Source organism: Anoplophora glabripennis, unplaced genomic scaffold (assembly GCF_000390285.2).
Source record: "Anoplophora glabripennis isolate ALB-LARVAE unplaced genomic scaffold, Agla_2.0 scaffold81, whole genome shotgun sequence".
NCBI classification, from domain to species: Eukaryota; Metazoa; Arthropoda; class Insecta; order Coleoptera; family Cerambycidae; genus Anoplophora; species Anoplophora glabripennis.
Window position 1 is genome coordinate 320862 of NW_019416522.1, and position 18732 is coordinate 339593.

The 18732-nt window shown below is 32.5% G+C and overlaps 1 protein-coding gene across 1 annotated transcript in view; it reads left to right on the forward strand.

The window, feature by feature from the left end:
- LOC108908860 overlaps positions 1–18732 on the forward strand; it is a 129742-nt gene that overhangs the window by 31708 nt on the left and 79302 nt on the right. Inside the window, exon 6 of the mRNA XM_023454832.1 lies at positions 14305–14553. Coding sequence (XP_023310600.1) covers positions 14305–14553 — 249 coding nt within the window. The remainder of the gene's footprint in view (positions 1–14304; positions 14554–18732) is intronic.

The window sequence follows — 18732 nt, forward strand, 5'->3', positions numbered from 1 at the left end:
ATTTAAGTAGTTTCAAACCCCAAGTGACAAACTAATAAAATTATAGAATTTATATATTTAAATTTATAGTGCAATATTAACTTTTATAGTAATAATTAAATTAAAATTATTTCAATGTTACTGAGCATGCGCATTAAAGATAATTTTATGTAAGCGAAGTAGCCTCGCTACAGGATATCATTCAAGGAAAGTTTGGTTATGGTTAAGAGTAGCTACGTCTGTAATAAACCACTTGAAGAAAAAAAACAGTCGATAAACACACTGACATAGCACAACACCAAGAAAAACAATAAAAATACTTCGTAGAACTAGAAAATGACAAAAGTAAAAAAAAAGAGAGAAGTTACGCTAATGTGATATGATATATCAGCAAGATCTCACCTGCGTATGAGGCTATTCTTTCCGAGCATGCGCATTAGGAATATCACGGTTAATTTAAATTTTTACTTATTTAAATTTAGAAATATTTATTGTTTTAAGCACATTAGTGTACCTATTTTACCAAGCACCTGTTGGTTATTCTTAAATACTTTTAAGTCCTTGTAAACATAAATGCATTTGAAGTTGTTCATGTTTATAGCATCTATATAAAGAGTACAGTGTCAAATTCGGTCTGTACAATTTCAACTACGACAATTTTTGCGGGTTACCTAAATGTGTGACGTCACATTAAAAGAGTCCATTGTGACTGTCATTGGCAAAATTAAAAATAACTGTTGTAATTCTTAACTAAAACAGGCCCATGTGTTTTAGCACATGTCGCGTTTTGAAGACGCAACGACGATATTATTTAAGAGAACATATTTTTGTAATATGTACCGACTTACCTACCATCATAATACGAACAAACATTTTTGGAACCGCTGATTCTATCTATAGCTCGGCTGTCTCTGTTTATAATTGTAGTTCGCTGTAGATAACGATGTGCTCACAGTTCTCGTCACTGGCCATTACCGCCATATACATTAATTCATTGCTATTGTACTGATACACATACACAAGATAGACTGTCTTTTGTCAAAAAGGAAACAGTTCAAAGTAATAATCCAGAAAAATAAATTCTTCACTTCGCTTAAACAGTTGTTAACTAATTCCAGAGGTTCACAATAAGTTTTTAAAATGTTGGTATTTATTAATTTAAGCATTTGCATATTTAGCGGATTCCATTATTAAAAATGCTATTTATTAATAACATTCCACTTTCCATTAAAAAATCTTGAAAACTTTGTAAACGCCCAGGATGCGACTCATGTTTACTCCAAATTTAGAAATACAATATGAAACCTCAGGAAACCCAGTAAGGGGCGGAAATCCAATATAAATTTTTCGTTACCGACCGTAATATGAATCTATATTTACTTACACGCGTGTATCTGTATCTTGTACCCACTCTTATTATACAGGGTAGCCCATCGAAAACGTACCGCAAGGCATTACAGGGTAGTAATGAACTTTTCGGCAAAATCCAAAAACAGGTAAAGTTTACTTCTGAGGGGGACTACTTTTGGCGCAAAAAGCATAGCAAAATCTTCAACCCCCTAGGTGGGGGTGCAATCCCCCAAATTTTTTTAATTGGGAATGGGGGTCAAGTGGGGGGTCATTAGAAAGGGCTTTTAATTATCTATACATCGATTCTTACTTTTTGAAAATCGATCCATTATTTTAGAAAATATGCAGCTTTGAAAATACGAACAATATTTTTGACGAGAAATGCGAAAATCGATTTAATTTTACTTCAAAACTTACGGTATTAGCTTGGTAAATTCCTTCAAAAGAATTCGCTGTTTTTGCGAACTCTTTAGCCTGATTTTGGTGAGCAAAAAATTGTCCGCTTTTTGTTTCGTATTTAGATAGGCCACAAGAAGTTGCTAGAAAACTGTCTTGTGACTTGTAGTTGAAGAGTACCAATACTGCCGAGTCTTTTAAATTGATTAATTATGGTGTACTCAATTCCAGAAAGAGTAGAAATTATCGAGGTTTTTTTCAAAAAGGATGAATGCGGAAATCGGGTCGCCGAACTGTTCAACCAACGGAATCCTGAGAAACATGCGTCTGGAAAAATTGTTCGCGAATTACTGGCCAAATTTCGCGAAACTGGCTCCGTTCATAACAAAAAGAGGCAGGTTGAAAATCCGGTACTAAATGAACCTACGGAAATAGCGGTATTGGGGCAAGTGGCAATGGATAGTACGCTGAGTACAATGCAATTGGCTACTGCGACAGGAGTGAGTCGTACAAGTGTCCAACGAATATTAAAAAAATACAAATTCCATCCTTATAAGATTCGACTAGTGCAAGAGCTAAATGAAGACGATTTTGATCGTCGTTTGCAATTTTGCGAAATAACGACTGAACGAGCGATAAACGATAATTTCCTCTTTAATATGTGTTTTCGGACGAGTGTACGTTCTTCTTGAATGGTTTAGTGAATCGCCATAATTGTCGTTACTGGGCTGATACCAATCCAAGGATTTTCCATGAGACACACTCCAAACACCCCCAGAAGTTGAATGTATGGGCAGGTATTTTTGGAAATTCCATTGTAGGTCCTTTTGTCCTTCCTGGAAATTTGACAGGCGATATGTACTTGGATTTACTACAAAATGTCATCGACCCAGCTCTAACAAATATCATAGAGGACGACCCTGCTTACAATGAACACGAACTGATTTTCCAGCAAGACGGAGCTCCTCCACATAACTCGCTCAATGTGCGCAATTACCTAAATGAGACGTTTCCAGGACGCTGGATAGGACGAAGAGGTGCAATTGAGTGGCCCCCTCGGTCACCCGACTTAAGTCCTTTAGATTTCTTTCTCTGGGGGCACATTAAAAGCAAAGTTTACAGCACTCCACCTGATACCTTGGAAGATCTGCGAGGACGAATCATTAATGTTGAAGACAACCTGTATCATTGGGGGGTTGAAGATTTTGGTATGCTTTTTGAGCCAAAAGTTGTCCCTCTCAGAAACAAATTTGACCTGTTTTTGGATTTTGCTGAAAAGTTCTTTACTACCCTGTAATGCCTTGCGGTACGTTTTCGATGGGCTACCCTGTATATTTACTTGCACACGTGTATCTGTATCTTGTACCCACTCTTATTATATATAACAACCGAACCTATTTATATACTTGGTTCGTAAAAATACTATCGTACAATGCTCTGCCATCTTCTATTTATACAGAAGACGCAGGGAATAACTCACTTAACAGAAAGAAAACAAATAAATCAGAAGAATTAATTCACACAAGTAGCCACTCCATTATTGCAATCAAGGCTGCAATGGCTTATTAACCAAAGTATTATTTAGCTGTTGTGATAGGTCGCGAGGAGGAACATCTGGCGCAATTTATTGCTTCTGGAATAACATAAAACAGCAATAAACCGCGTTTTTAAACACGATTTGTAATTTATAATAAGAATAATAAGCAGGTAGGCCATAAAATGTGTTATGGATTCTATTTTTAAAATGGGATAAATAGGTTTATTTATAAAATTAAGGTTAGGTATCGTGTCGGTTTTTTCTCACTACTTGCTAAACTTACAGCTGTTTTTAGGAAAAATTAAGTGCGCATGAAATAACAGTTTCCAGATCTTTTGACCAAATTTTTTTTAAGCTATAATTATCGAAGTATAAAAAAATACCTTGAGAAAAACATTTTAATTTTTTTTGGACTGTCCACGCACTCGGGGAAATTTTTTCGAACTCAATCAGTAATAATATAGAGGTCAGTTAGGTTCAGTCAGTCAGCTTCAATTTACTTTTTGAAAAGTCTCCGTAAGACTATTGGTTACTAGGTCAACCAATAAAGCGAAAAAAGAGGCAGTTTTTACACTTTCGATTGTTTCGGGCGACTTTCAATGGCATTTTTAGCATATTTTCCATCACTCAGGTGAAAATCCGAGATGTACAAATTAGAGATTTTATCATCTACTTTCATCGTTTTCGGAATTTAAATTGGACCATTTTTGATAAATCGACATGCTATGCAAAAAAGTCCCTAATTTGTTTATAATGCAATTGTACAAAAACTATGCATCGGACAGAAACTATCTTGCGCACGATTAAACTACATACTGTTATCTGTCATTTTCCGCAAAATTGTTTTTCCAACTTCAAATTTAAGTTATGAATTTTTCGAAAAATATGTCTATTTTAGAGGTTTTTCCGGATTTTCTCTTTAAAAATGAACCGGTCGGGTCGCACAAAAAAACATTTTATAGTTTTTTTATTCTCTACAAATGCCGTATTGAGAGTAAGACGATTCCATCATTATTTTTCGAGATATTATAAAAAAACCAAAAAAATTTAATTTTTTTGCCGTTTTTATCGTTTAAAAAAAATTGTTCACGACTTTGCTGGGGGAAATCACTTGGGTTTTCATTTACTAAGTATTTTCAAAAGGTAATACATGAAATTTGCCGTAATATTTAAGTATGCCAAAAAGTCTCTATTGGTTGGCCTATACCGAGATATTGATGGTTGAATGAAATATCACACTTTTGGTTTTAATCTCCCATATCTCAGCAACAAATTACTACACAATAATCCAAAAACGGTTTAAAAACTGGCATAAATTCTCTACAAGGCCCTATCAATGTTTGTAAGTTTGGGGTAGATTTTCTAAAACACCGTAAAAAAAACTTTTTGCACCTTTTCAAATTAATGTCAAGGATGAAAAATTCTTTTTTTCTTCGAAACCCATCAAAAGTGTCATAGTTCAATCAACCATTACACTTTTAATAAACACTTTTTTAACGAAGGAAAAGTAACTTGATCTAAATTACTTTCATCCAAGTAAGCTACCCTTGAAGTAATCCCATTTATATGAGACATAGATACTGATTAAGCTAACAAACATCTTAAATTTTTAGGCTAGGTTTCCTTATCAAATTAGTTTCAAGTTTCCTAACGGGAAAACTTCCGATTTGCATTACAATTCTTGACATTTATCTACCTTGATCTGCAACTTTTAAAATTTTCAATGTTACTCGACACCATTTCAAACTCATGACAAATTTCAATCGGTCTGCTTTTTCCAGCTTAGTATAGTTATTTATGCAACAAGTGCAAAACATAAGTGTTTATTGCACGCGACGTGAATTTGTCCAACGAGGCCGTTAGGCCGAGTTTGACAACACGTCGAGTGCAATAAACACTTTTTGCACGAGTTGCATACAATATTTTTTCTACGTTCATGAAAAAAAATGTTTTTCTACGTTCATGAAAAAAAAATTTTTATTTAGGTGTAGAAAAATAAAAAAGCACCACTCTTTAAAACGATTATAACTTTTTTCATATAGTTTTCTTGATTTGCTAGGTAATAAGTTTAATGACGCTGTATTTGCTATTTCATTAACTTCTGGTGGGGTCCCAACAAATTCTTCTTCATCACTATCATCTATTTTTCCAATAATATCACTCATTTTTAAACTTTGTTTAAATGTCAAAATTAATTTTTGACTGACATTTCTAGAACTGCAGAGTTGCATTATCCAAATCATAGTAGTCGTGATCGCGTATGTTTGAGGCATTTACGTTTGTGTTTATAAATTGTAATCATATGGCATTTTAGAAAAAAATGCATTTTCTAGTAATTTCGTAATCCAGTACATACCTAATAAATATGATTGATAATAAAATAAAATCCGCAATTCTTTGAAACGTATTACAATCTCACAGAAAAAGGACAAAATATTTCGCTCATTTGAATATTTATGTTTGTCTTGATCACAAACCGCTGTACTATAATGACATATGAGTGCAATAAATATTTATTGCACTAGTGCAATAAAGATCCACTTTTTCTAGTAAATATAGTTCAATAAAGTTGTGTTTATTGCATGAACGTAGAAAAAATAATTTTATTGTACTGTCTATCAAATGTCTTTTCTTTATACGTATAATTCCAATGTTGATATGAAGTCAATGTCCTTACAGCGTCGGGCTGATTGTCTCATTAAATTGTTTAATGTTTTCTTTATTTCTATAAGATTCTGAGCCTTTGAGGTAATCTTTCTGTGGTAGTTTTCTTGTAAGACTGTAACATAATAATATGTGCTCTGCACAACATAGACTGTAGACCATAGACTGTAGACTGTACAATAGACTGTAGACTGTACAATAATATGTGTTCTGTTACATATTTTGTGTATGGTATACATAAAATTAAATTGTATATTACTATAATTTGTACAAGAACAATGTCAATAAAATTTCACACAGTAGTAGCCAATAAAAAAAAGTCTTTAAATTCTTTTTAATTACGGGTGCCATTAGGTAAATATTTTTCATTCAAATAAATATTTTACATATCTGCACCAATCTTTATAAGACAATTTGTTATTCGATATCTACAGAACGCTGCTTTCTTAGAACTTAATTTGAGTAATTTAAAAGTTATTTTTTTCTTCTTTCCCGCACAAATCGACTTGGGTTTATATTTATACGTATCGAAACTCCATTTTCTTGGTTTTATTCCACAAAATAAACTGATTTATTCGTGCAATTGATTATTTTTACAGTTCAGGAACACAGCAACGTGGTAAAGCACACGTTGTTTGGCGTCGTTCAATAAAGTTCATTTAAAAACGTCACTGTAGTTTATAGTAAACAGACGTCTAATTTTAGAGGATAGTAAAACAAACGTTACGTATTTTTGGCTGCTGTGGATTCGTAAAAATAAGAGTGACTCAATAACGCGGTAGTAAAGTTTTGGTTGAGAAAAATAAGTAGATAAGTAAATACGTTTTTTCTTGTATCGACTGTGACATGATGCATTTTTTAGGTTTACTCGAAAACAGGAAAAAAATGTTTTTAATTGTAATCGCTATTACACACTGCATAGTCAAAACAACTTAAATTTTTCTGAAAATAAAAAATAGAATATTTTGCTAAGGTGCCTAATTGTCAGAGAAAATTGGATGTTGTTAACATATATTTTTACTACTCTGTATGAGTATGACTCATCAGTAACCAAGAATTTTATAGATACTAATAGTTCAACTAGTTTTGAATTTGAAAGCATTGTTCGCAAACATCCTATCGGTTAAACCCACAATATGATGTATGAACAAACAGGCATTGCAGCTAAAATAAATAAAATAAAATATTTAAAGAAATAAGAAGTCTTTAAGCTTCTTTACCTTCGTTACTGTTGCTTGTGTTAATTTTGACCAAGAATAATGGTATTGCAGAAATGTTATTTTGGAAAACCCTGTCTCGATTCAAGCTACAACGACAAAGAATTAATCTGTTCTTTAAATTTCAACCAGATTACCATGATAGTCAAAATCATTCTAAATCTGATGCCTTTATTCTTTACTTCTTCAAACGTCTTTAATTCACTGATATATTAATTTCAGCTAATTGTAAGTAAGTAAATCTGTACAACAAAAATAAAGGCATAGCTTCCAAATATTGGCAGCCTTTATCAAAAACAACAGAAAATACAAACAATAAAAAATGAAATTGGTCAATGGGATATAAGTGGGAGAATACTTTTAAGGCAGTTTTGTACAATTTTTGTGAAAAATAGATCTAGTCCATAACAACAATTGATATATCTAATTTTGCTTCTTTGTCGACACATGAGAATAAAAGAGCAGAACAAATGCAAGAGTCATACGGTGCATCTTTGAATGATGTCTCAAGGCAGGTTTCTGAGAAAATACGTAGGAACGGAGTATTTGTGTATTTTTAATGTATGTCCTGCCTTCTTTAAGGACCGTAGACAGGAATTACATTTCAAGACAGCTGCACCATACTACGTACACACACTTAACATTAAGTAAATTACAAACAACTCGATTTTCTTTGTTAAATTGTGTCGTCTGGATAATTTACGACTGCACACGGATCGTCCGACCTTTTACGTTTCAAAATTGAAATACTTCAGACGTAAATTTCAGCCCCAGATAGTCAGTCCCTTGTTGCTTTAACGATATACTATTAAAGAAACTAATTGTGCGCTCCTTGGTATTCCTAAATGTATATACGTGGTGTAAGTGACGTCGCGGCAAAGTTTCAAGGGTGATTTCTTTCATCAAAACGTGTGATTCTTCTAGGACCAAGCAAGTTAAATTTTTACTTGAAAAAAGTCCTATCCGCTAGATTATTGTAAAATTGTTTAAAGGAACATAATATAAGACATCTCTCGTCTCGTGAGTCAAAAACTTTTATTAGCTAACTTTTCTATTTAAACAAATAAGTGAGAAAAACAATTTTTTCACTTTGCAGGGAAAACCATTAATTTTAGCGAAAAATTCAAGTCTTAATATTTATAAACATTGCGCTCCGATTTAAAAAAAATTCTTATCTTGGCTCCTGTTGGTCGTAAAGGGTACTTTTTTTATTTTAAAACTGTATTTTTTTCCAGCTATCCATTGCACCTATTTTCGGTGAGATAGCATAAATAGCAACAACGTTATTCAAATTGTTTATAAGCGAAAAACGCACGGTTTTTTAATGCACAATTTGAGAATATTAATGTCAAAAAAACGCTGATATTTTTAATAGGCCGCTTAATTGCATCTTTAAGATTACAATGACGCTTTCAGAATCATGTTTGATTGAAAATTAACGCCTGTACAGAGGCTTAAAGTTCATAACTTTTAGAGCCTCCGCTATAAACAAATATAATTGTGCGAAAACTATTACACCTACAGCGCCCACTTTGAACCGCGCCCAATTTGAACAATAAATACGATAGTTACAAACAAATTAAAAATGGGCACTTTTCTTGTTTTTTTGCAATAACTTTTTTGTTTATTAACCGATTTTAATTTAACAAGTCCCAGTTTGTAGATAATTTTACTCCCTATAAGCTGTCTGAGAGTCACTTTCGGCTAAAATGATGGTTTTCCCTGCAAAGTGAAAAAACTGTTTTCCTCACTTATTTGTTTAAATAGAAAAGTTAGTTAATAAAAGTTTTTGACTCACGAGACGACAGATGTCTTGTATTATGTTCCTTTAGACAATTTTACAATAATCTAGCGGATAGGACTTTTTTCGATTTTCTCTTTTATTTTCGCTAATTTTCCTGGTGTACTCAGGGCTATGATATATTCAAGGATTGGAAGAGAAACAGCTTTTTTGAATTACTTAAGAACCCGGGAAGGTACAGGCTTCAAATTTGGTGTCTTGTAGTAGCCTTCGACATGCAGATTTGAACAAAAACTAATCAGTGGCGCCGGAATTAGGAGGAACTTAATGGGTCCTGTGCTGCATAAAAATAAATCAATTTTGTTGTTAATCGGTTTGGAAAACAAAAAAGTGTAAAGAAACAAAAAGTGAAGATAATACAAGGCGCATATTTTATTATATTTGTAATATACAGGGTGATATATTTTTTTGGCAAATAATGATAGATGATATCCACACTTCCACCACTTTTAAATTTCTAAAGCTGGTAATGTTTTGTTTCATACCTATTACCATACTAAATATATATGCACACCGAATTTGGTTAAATTATCTAAAGCGGTTTAGAAATTAAAAATTAAAAACTGATTTTTTTAAATTTTTGACACGCTGTAGCTGGACAATGGCTGTCCTAAGACCCCATTTTTATATAACAAAAAAGCCTTATTTTTGGCCACAGAATATGCCCCTGGATTTTTGACCTAAACTTAAAAAACACCTTGTACCTATAGATTTTTGCAATCGAACTTCGACTTCATAGGATCTTGTTTAAATTTGAATTTATTCGAATTTAACTTAATATCTTTAAAAAAATGTCTCTTACAGATTTGGGACAGTTTACTTTTTATTTCGTAAAAGCTACCTCTTATGAGTAGGTAAAATCCTAAAAAGTACGACAATGCTAGGTGCTCATCAGCGCAATTATGTACCTAATTCTATAATTTCTCAGCAATGTTTAAAAATACATAATTATGGAATGATGGAAACTATTTATTTAAATAAATACGAATTTATGCGAAACATCGTCATGATTTTTGAACTTTTAACAACGCAAAATGTATTCCACGAAAAAGTTCAAGAGCCACAAAATATTTATTTGAAAAGTCTGTCCAAATCTGTAAAAGAAGATTATCTGCAACGTTAAATAACATTGTTTTTTTCTGTTACAACCTCTCAGATGTTTTCTAATTCCGACATTGTTAGTTTTTGATTATGTACTATATTAGGAAACTGCCAAGTTCCAAATTTTAAGTCGTGCTTCTAATAGTTCTTGAGTAATTATCAAAGCACGTACAAAGAGTTTACTAATGTGAACCTAGAGAAAAATCTGCGGGTGTGATACTCTTGAGTCCAAATCCGTTACTTCTCTACACGAGTTTTCCTAATAGAAAGATAAATTTGCGACTTTTAAAACTCAAGACAAATGTATGTTGGTGCGTTGGGACTGAAAGTACTTTCCATGCATTTATTAAAACTGCCTCCTTTTACCAAACTATTCGTCTTTTTATGTTCTGTAAAAACACTCATAATAACAAAAATAGAAAAGTCCTAACTATGCATAATAACAAAAATATATGTTTTATGTATCGCAACAATTCATATCTAATAAAAATATCATGCTCATGGTTGTTTGCAAGATTAAATTAATTGAATTTTGAAGCAGGTTTCAATTTAATCATGAAATTGGTCCTTATCACAGATTTTAACTATGACGGTCCTAAATCTATCCTATATAACTATGTGTATATCTTACTTTAACCAAAAACTGTAATTTCCGTCCCAACCTTTGAAAAATGTTTAGAGATTTGCTTTAGGAAAAATCGGTACTTTTTTTTTTGTTTTGACGAGAGAAGTGAACTGTGAAAGTTTGTCGCAACGTTGCTAGTTCACTTCATGCGTATAAGTGTAATAATTATTAGAAAAATGTATTAAAACAAATATATTGAAAAACGGATGTGGATTATTATTAAATCATGTTTTAATACTTAAGCTTTGTAGCAATAAATAAACCAATGCTGTCGATGACATCTTAACATCAAGTTACCTTGTGACATAAATGTTGCGAATATTTCCAGTTGCTTCATGTACCCAACTGGATGTATACAAACCGACATAAACGGCTGCTTTTTGGTCGTTGGAACGTTCATTTCCAGCATTTGCTGGGAATATGGAATTCCCATTGAAATTCTGCGTTTCGCTTCACGTGCCATTGATGAGTTCAGCGATCCTTTAACTGAGTGTGTTATGAAGAAAATGCAAAACGCAATATATTGAAAAGAGCTGCTCTTAAAGGTTTCATTTGTATTTGTGAAATTTTATTCAGTCACGGAATATTGCTTATTTCATCACGGTTGAAAAAATACATTTTTTTTGCGCCACAATATGAACAATTTGGAATTGAACTCAAAAGAGATATCTGCGGATTCTTCTAAAGAATGGGTTTTCTAAATAACTGCTACAAAAATAATAATGTTTGTTTACCTTTAACAAATTTAGGTTGATAAGGATGTATAGGACGTTTTTCAAAGCGTAGTTCTTATTTTATGGGGTTGACGCTAAAATAGTGCGTTTAAAAAAATCATAACTAAGGTTCTTAAGATTATGTACGAGCCTTTCGGCTTTAAACATAGCGCTATTCTAATAGGATACATTCCAGATCGCGAAGAATTGTTTATATCGTTCGCGATAAAGAATACCGAAAAACCGTAACATATACCGTACCGTAACATCAAAACAGTATTGTTCCAATCTGGTTTAGAAAATACCTTTTTCGGGCTGTGAATAATGTTACGTGGGTAATATTAAACAGTATTTGAAACATAGAATATATCAACATAACTATGACTGCAGTGAAATAATAAACCGAAGTCAAACAGACAAAATAGCATAAGCCCAACATTATTTCAATAAAAGTTGAAAACATCATGTTTCTATATAAACAAATTCTTTTCAAAATGAAATTTACAAAGAAGTGATATTTATTATTCGAACAAAACAGGAAATACCCGAGGTAACATACATGGTTTGAATAATCACTTATTGAAGCATATACAAATCAATACACAGGATGTTCTGTATCGAAGAAATCGTTTTTCTTCAATATTTTTTGACACAATAGATGTTTTACCGAATTAAATTCGGTCTACAGGAGATGCGGTGCTCATGTAAAATGTCTCAACTTTTTTTTTGGACCTCATCTTAAGCGATTTGTGATATTAAATATTGGTTCTTCATACTTGTCTATGATTCTTAGTTGACATCACAAGGAGCATCCATTTTCAAGAAAGAGGATTTTTATTTCATACTGTACATATACAGAAGGAGTAGGTGAATTAAAAAAGTTATTTATTCATGTAGAATTATTACTAATAACGAAATTTTAAAAAAATCTAAATATTCGGAATTAGCTGATTTCAAATTGTTGCAGTGAAATTTTTCTCTAAGAGACCTAAGTTACAATCCGTACGATACTTCTTGAGATAAGATTCCAAGAAAAGAATAAGCCAATGAAGTTCTGTTATTGGAATACTGTAACAATTTACCGCGGCAAGGGCTCTATCTCGGGTGTCGAATACGGTTAATTCCAATAAAGTGACGCAGGGGTCTTCTTAGAATTATATCTCAACAAATATCATACGGGCTGTAGATAATGTGATTATGTGGTGGAAACTTTTTATTTTATCGTTACTAACACAATATTGTCTTTATAGTGAAATAGGTGGGATCAATATTTAAATTTTTAATATTTTAAAATTTTTTGTTTATATGCTACATGTTGTAAAAGAAAATTGATTAAATTTGTTCTTAAACTGTTATTATATTAAATTATTTTGTATTTATTAACAAATTGTCGTAAAAGAAGCATTAAATTCTCTTTGTATTTTGTTTTATCCTGGAGAAATACTAAATATACATAGATATAGTCAAAACGCCGACAAATTTTACGAAAAAAACATTTTTGTTAATTTTCCTAAATTGTAAAGCTAAAAAAACTATTACGATTAAGGACACAACTATTACAGTGTACCACTTAATATTCGAGAGATTATGTAGTGTTCGCATAGCTTTTTCAATGAAATATTACTGGATCGGATGCAATGGACCTATTTTAAGGTTCACCCTATCGGTAAAATATTTGGCATACACATAACAGAAATTCAGAGGGTTGAAACGAATTGAATTCACATGACAATCGCTAACAGGGAACATTACCATCTTGTATGGTCTTTACGATCTCAATTGAAGAACCAACAGGGCGACAGTATATACCAGGTTCGGTCGCTGACGCATTGAAATATTTGAAAAACTTGTTCCCATATTTATTTAGCCATGGGTCTAGTAGAACTAAACATGGAAGTACTAGAAATGTATACGCCCATTTAAAGAATGCGGACAAACGGCGTATAACACAGCCGCACTGGGCGACTGGCCAATAAATTTCAGTTGTTGACAAGTGGTTGACAAATTGCCTAGCAGTGCAGTGCATATTATTACATCATGACATTTTGGAGACCTTTTAAAACGGGACAAAACGAAATTTACCATCAATATAATAAAATTATTTGAGGACATAAACAATTAAAAAATATTGTTGGCCTAATGAACATATAATAGAAATTTTCTGCACATTATATACAGATTATTATAATTTTCATATTCATATTCATATAATCCATATATTGCGTAAGCTATTTCGTTATGACAGTTGTCAAAATTAAAACCCCAATTTCAAAACCGCCCTGTATTGACTGTTTCAATTATTTTCAATTCAATTAACATGTTCCTAAGATCACGTATATAAAATACAGCCCCGCCAACGTAATAAAAACATAGCCGCGCATTTACGTCAATCTTTGTGAAATAAGTATATCGACGACATCGAAAACATCTTCCAAGGGGTCCCAGCTGAAAGCGGTGTCAGTAACACTGTTACATATTGAATCGAACATAATTGTTCCTGACAATAAGCCGAGGAAAAATAAAAATCCTGCGAGATCGGTAGAAGAATATTGCACATAAAAGATTCACTCCGCATCAGTGCGGTGGTTCATAGCAGTAAAATTTCATATTCAAAGCGCGAGGGTAAATTTCTATTACACTCCGGAACAGGTGAGATATACATCATTTTGTTGGTGAATATATTTTTTTTAGATACAGGGTTATATTCCAAAAAGTTGATGAACTTCAAAAACACATAATTATTATCTTCTTATGCTGTCTAAAATGACGACAAAAAATTATACTTAACGTAGACATATTCAACATATTTTCACCTACCTTCTGAAAATTCTCATAATATTCTAATATAACTGTAATGTATATATGTAAAGTATATAGGTATAATTGACTTTTCTATGACAATTTTATTCATTTTATTGCAGATACGGGAGTCCACACCACAACAGATCTCAGTCAGTCAAAACTCCGGGCAGATCTTCCGGGAGGCCAAACTACCTGTGTCTTCCACAACAAAGGTCGCGAGTAGCTTCCATGCCCAACACTGGAGTAGAAGAAGAGTACTATCGTCTCAGACATTTTTCTATCACCGGAAAGGGCGTAGTGAACAGAGGGGACAGTCTGAAAAGTAGAAGGTCCAGGTCGAATAATTCGGTCGCTTCTAGCAATTCTAGGTAAGTTATGTACTTAATATCACTTGGTTATGCTTTGCTTTTAGTTATTAAATATTTGTATTGTTGTCGGTTACAAGAACTAGGCTTAACGTTTAATCAACAATGGGAATGGAACTGGGAGAGATTCACAGAGTTAATATACGCCATTATTTAGATGCAGCGTAAATATTCAGTTAATGTGAAACAAAATTTACAATTTGCAAAGTGTTGTGTATAAGTCAAAGATATTTAGGTGAAAGCGTATACATTGTAGATCAAATAATACTTGCTGTAAAGGGTGACTCTCATAATATATGGCATAGACCAGTTTTTTTTCCTACACATGGAACAGGGTTGAACTAAATATATTTTACAGAAAATAATATGGATACATTTTTTATATAATACTTATGAATGCCGTAATTTTAAAACTGTGTTTCAAATCTATAGGAGTTTATAGGATATAAATTTGCAACGCAAAATTGTGGTATTAATATTTGACAATTATTTTAAAAGCTTTTTCCTAGAAGCCCGTCTTAGATAAGCCATTATCTAAAATGGATGGCTTATAACAGGAGTATCTGCCAAGTAGCAGTAAAACATGATTTTCTTAGAACTTCGCTTTTGCAATATCTTAATGCATGATTTTAAGAAATTTATATTTTTATTTCTAGGTTAATTATACCAGTTGTTTTTCTTAAAATATCCCTGCGTTAAATGTAAAAGTGATACGTTGTTTTTCCTTGGATCTTTGAATACCCGCAAAAGGTCATTAACAAAAAAAAAATGTATTTTAGCAACTTCGTTATTGTTAGTAGCAACATATCTTGTACATTTTTTTACGTTGAGAAAATGATTGAATAATTAGAAGGTGATGGAACGTTATATAATAAGAAAAATTTTTCCTGAGGACCATACCCTCTTTTGTTTCTAAGATACAGGGTGTCGAAGAAGATTTTACAAAATCCAATTTTAACCATTTTTTCCAAAAAAATAAACAATGTATCGCATTGCAATTTGATTTTCAAAGTACGAAATACATCAGTGCTGTTAGTTTTTGACCATCTGCAAAATGACTTTATCTACTATCTCTTTCAGATAAGGTATAACATTTTTGGGGTTATGTTTTTCATGGTACACTCAGTTAATTGTACCAAAGCCAACCAGATTATGGTATATTATATAAAGTGTCAGCAAAAAAATGGGCAATACTTCAAAGGTAGTTTCTTTAGATGAAAATAGGCTGATTTAGATAGAGTTACCATGGTAGAAGTAAATTGAATATCGGCTTATTTTCATATTTCATTCAGACATACTGTCGCTGAATTATCGTCATCCTGTACATTAACGAATAGAACCTCAAAAAAATGTGCATTTTCAGTGATTTCAGATCATACTAGTACCAAATTTCAATAAAGTACCTACATACTTTTTGGAAAACATAGGGCGCGGCGGCTAGAATTTTATGTTAAAAAATCATCTTTTACTTCAAATCAACCAAATTCAACTTTTGTCACAAATTTTGTTATATTTTGTTTTTATCAACTAATTTGAATACAAGTCTCGATATGTGAAATTTAGATAACGTAATTGCAAGCAAATTAAAAGAGTATCCCATTTATTGATAAGAGAAATATTTTGAGTGTTTTCACAATCCAGCCAATATAAAAGTCATAAAATGATGCCTTTTCTGATACTGCTAATGACATTGTAGTATATTCAAATACGTCAATCGTTAAAAGTGTAAAAACGTATTCTAGAACCAGCACCACAAAATGTTTCCAAATAGTAACTATTTTCGAGTTAATTAATAATACCTATCTATGATTTACAAACAAACCACCTGAAAAAATAGCAAGTTGTTTTATCTCATAATTTATTATTCAAATAAGTTTAATTTCCCTGCGAATATTTACCTTCACAAAACAAATTTCAATGTGTATTTGAAAATTTAACAAAATAAACTTGTTAGATGAGCATTCGTGTCTGCTTTGTTTACAAAAAGGTCCTGGATTCGACGGACCAACTCTTTCAGAGTACTGTTTTTCTAGCCAAAACAACTTAAAGTTCTAGCAAAGCCGACTATCCGTTTTGTACAAAGGATATTCGATAGACAACTCGAAACACCACTGAACCGTAAACTAAACCTACACTGTTCCTACCTATTTATGTGAAGATAAACTTCACGTTTCAGTGTGATACACTCCCAACAGACAGATCGATATTATGTCTACCGTCGGCATTCCATATATCTAAAGGGAAACCTCACAGAGTTGCAGTTGCATGCAAGCCACTTAGCCATAAAGTTTGCATTATTGGAGCGGTTGTGAATATTGCTCCGTATATTCGCGAACTATGCTAAGAATGCAATAATACCGGATATGCATGGAAGTTATATTGCCTGTTATGGTTCTGTTCCGCACGGACCTTGTAATATTTTCACAAAAACTGGTAACGAAGAAGAATAACTTATTTTAAATAAACGTACTTGTTATGGAATATGTTCCTGATTCCAAAAAGTTCACAATATGGAATTTTTAAATCATTCGTCTTTTCCAGTATAGGCAACTTACATATATTTTTTAAATGTCTTTGAAATATTTTAGAAGTATTAAAGGAATGTTTGCCGTCTTGTTGATTCGTGACGTCATTTAGTGCGATTGAAAATCGAGAAGATAAATGACAACGACAATACGTGCATAGCATACCTAACAAGAGTCTAAAGACAACCAAAATCACTTTACTTCCAGATTCACCACGTGCGCGTTTTTTAGATTATGTTCGGTCTGATTGGCTTGGGAATTATAGACCTAGACGAGAGGTGCCCGAAAAGCAGGTTGTGTTCTCATTCGCACTAAATGACGTCACAACGTGTTTTTGATCACTTGACAAAATTTAAATTTTTACCCAATTTTGTACATTCATAATTAAATGGTATCATTAAAGAAATTACCACAACAAACACACTTTGCAATTATATAAGAATTTTGCGCATAAGTTTCTTATTGTATGTTACGGTCCTGAACAACCTAGTGAAACGTACAGATATACAAGTGCTGCATTAGTTTTAAAATTTCAGATTAAAATTTAAACGATTAAACCATTGCACAGACCAGTTTATTTAAAATTTGGTTAGCTTTTTGTATGTTTTATGTTTAAAAAACAGTAATAGTATTAGCCTTAAAATTTTTACATCGAATGTGGGAAAAAGAGTCGAACAAAAAGTGAAGCTTCGTGTTTTACCAATAATTAAACAAAACAAGAACATGTTTTTTTAATATTTAGTTGATGAAATACGGTTGTTACTTTTTTCGCTTTTTTATTTTGAATTAGGTCAGAAAGTAACGAGCGTTCAAATAAAAACGTGGTCAAGTTGGTTCTGAAAATTTGGACGTAGGGCGTAGCGTATAGCAAATGAACTTAAACCTCATCTGTCAAAGCGCTATATCGCCGCTATCAATTTGAATATTTTCGTTTTAAAAAGCGTTTAAAATGGTGTTTTCTCAAGAACAAAAAGTGTTTATCATAGAGTCCTACTTTAGAAATGGACGCAAGATTGATGGAATATGGAAGTATTCATTCTATTGAGGTATGTTTCATAGAATTTCAAAATCGATTTCCCGGCGTTGTTGAGTACAAAATTTTTTAAAGTGCAGTTCAGCGTTGTGTTAATGTTTTTCGTGAAACGGGCAGTGTAACAAGAAAAGAAGGAAGCGGCCGACCTAAAAAGCGGACTGAAGAATTAAAAGAAAATGTCCAACAAATAATGGAAAATGCGCCAAGAACTTCTGTACGTGTTTTATCACAAATGGGGGGAGTATCAGTCGGTACCTGCCACACAGTGTTAAAAAAAGATTTGCGTTTGTTCTCCTATCGTTTAACTTGTCAGCAAGAACTTCATGTTCAAGTTGATTTTCCGCGACGGGCTGTATTTTGTGAATGGTTTTTAAACGACTACGGTGAACTTCATAATATCACTTTTTTTTCTGATGAAGCCTGGTTTCATTTAAGTGGTTACGTAAACTCACAGAATATGAGAATGTGGTCTTCTGAAAAACCAGATAACTTTTTTATCGAGGGCCCTCTACACGCTCAAAAAATTGGAGTTTGGTGTGCTCTCAATCGAAGGAGGATTTATGGACCTATTTTTTTTAATGGTACTCTTACTGCGCAAAGGTATAGAGAATAAATTATCGCTCC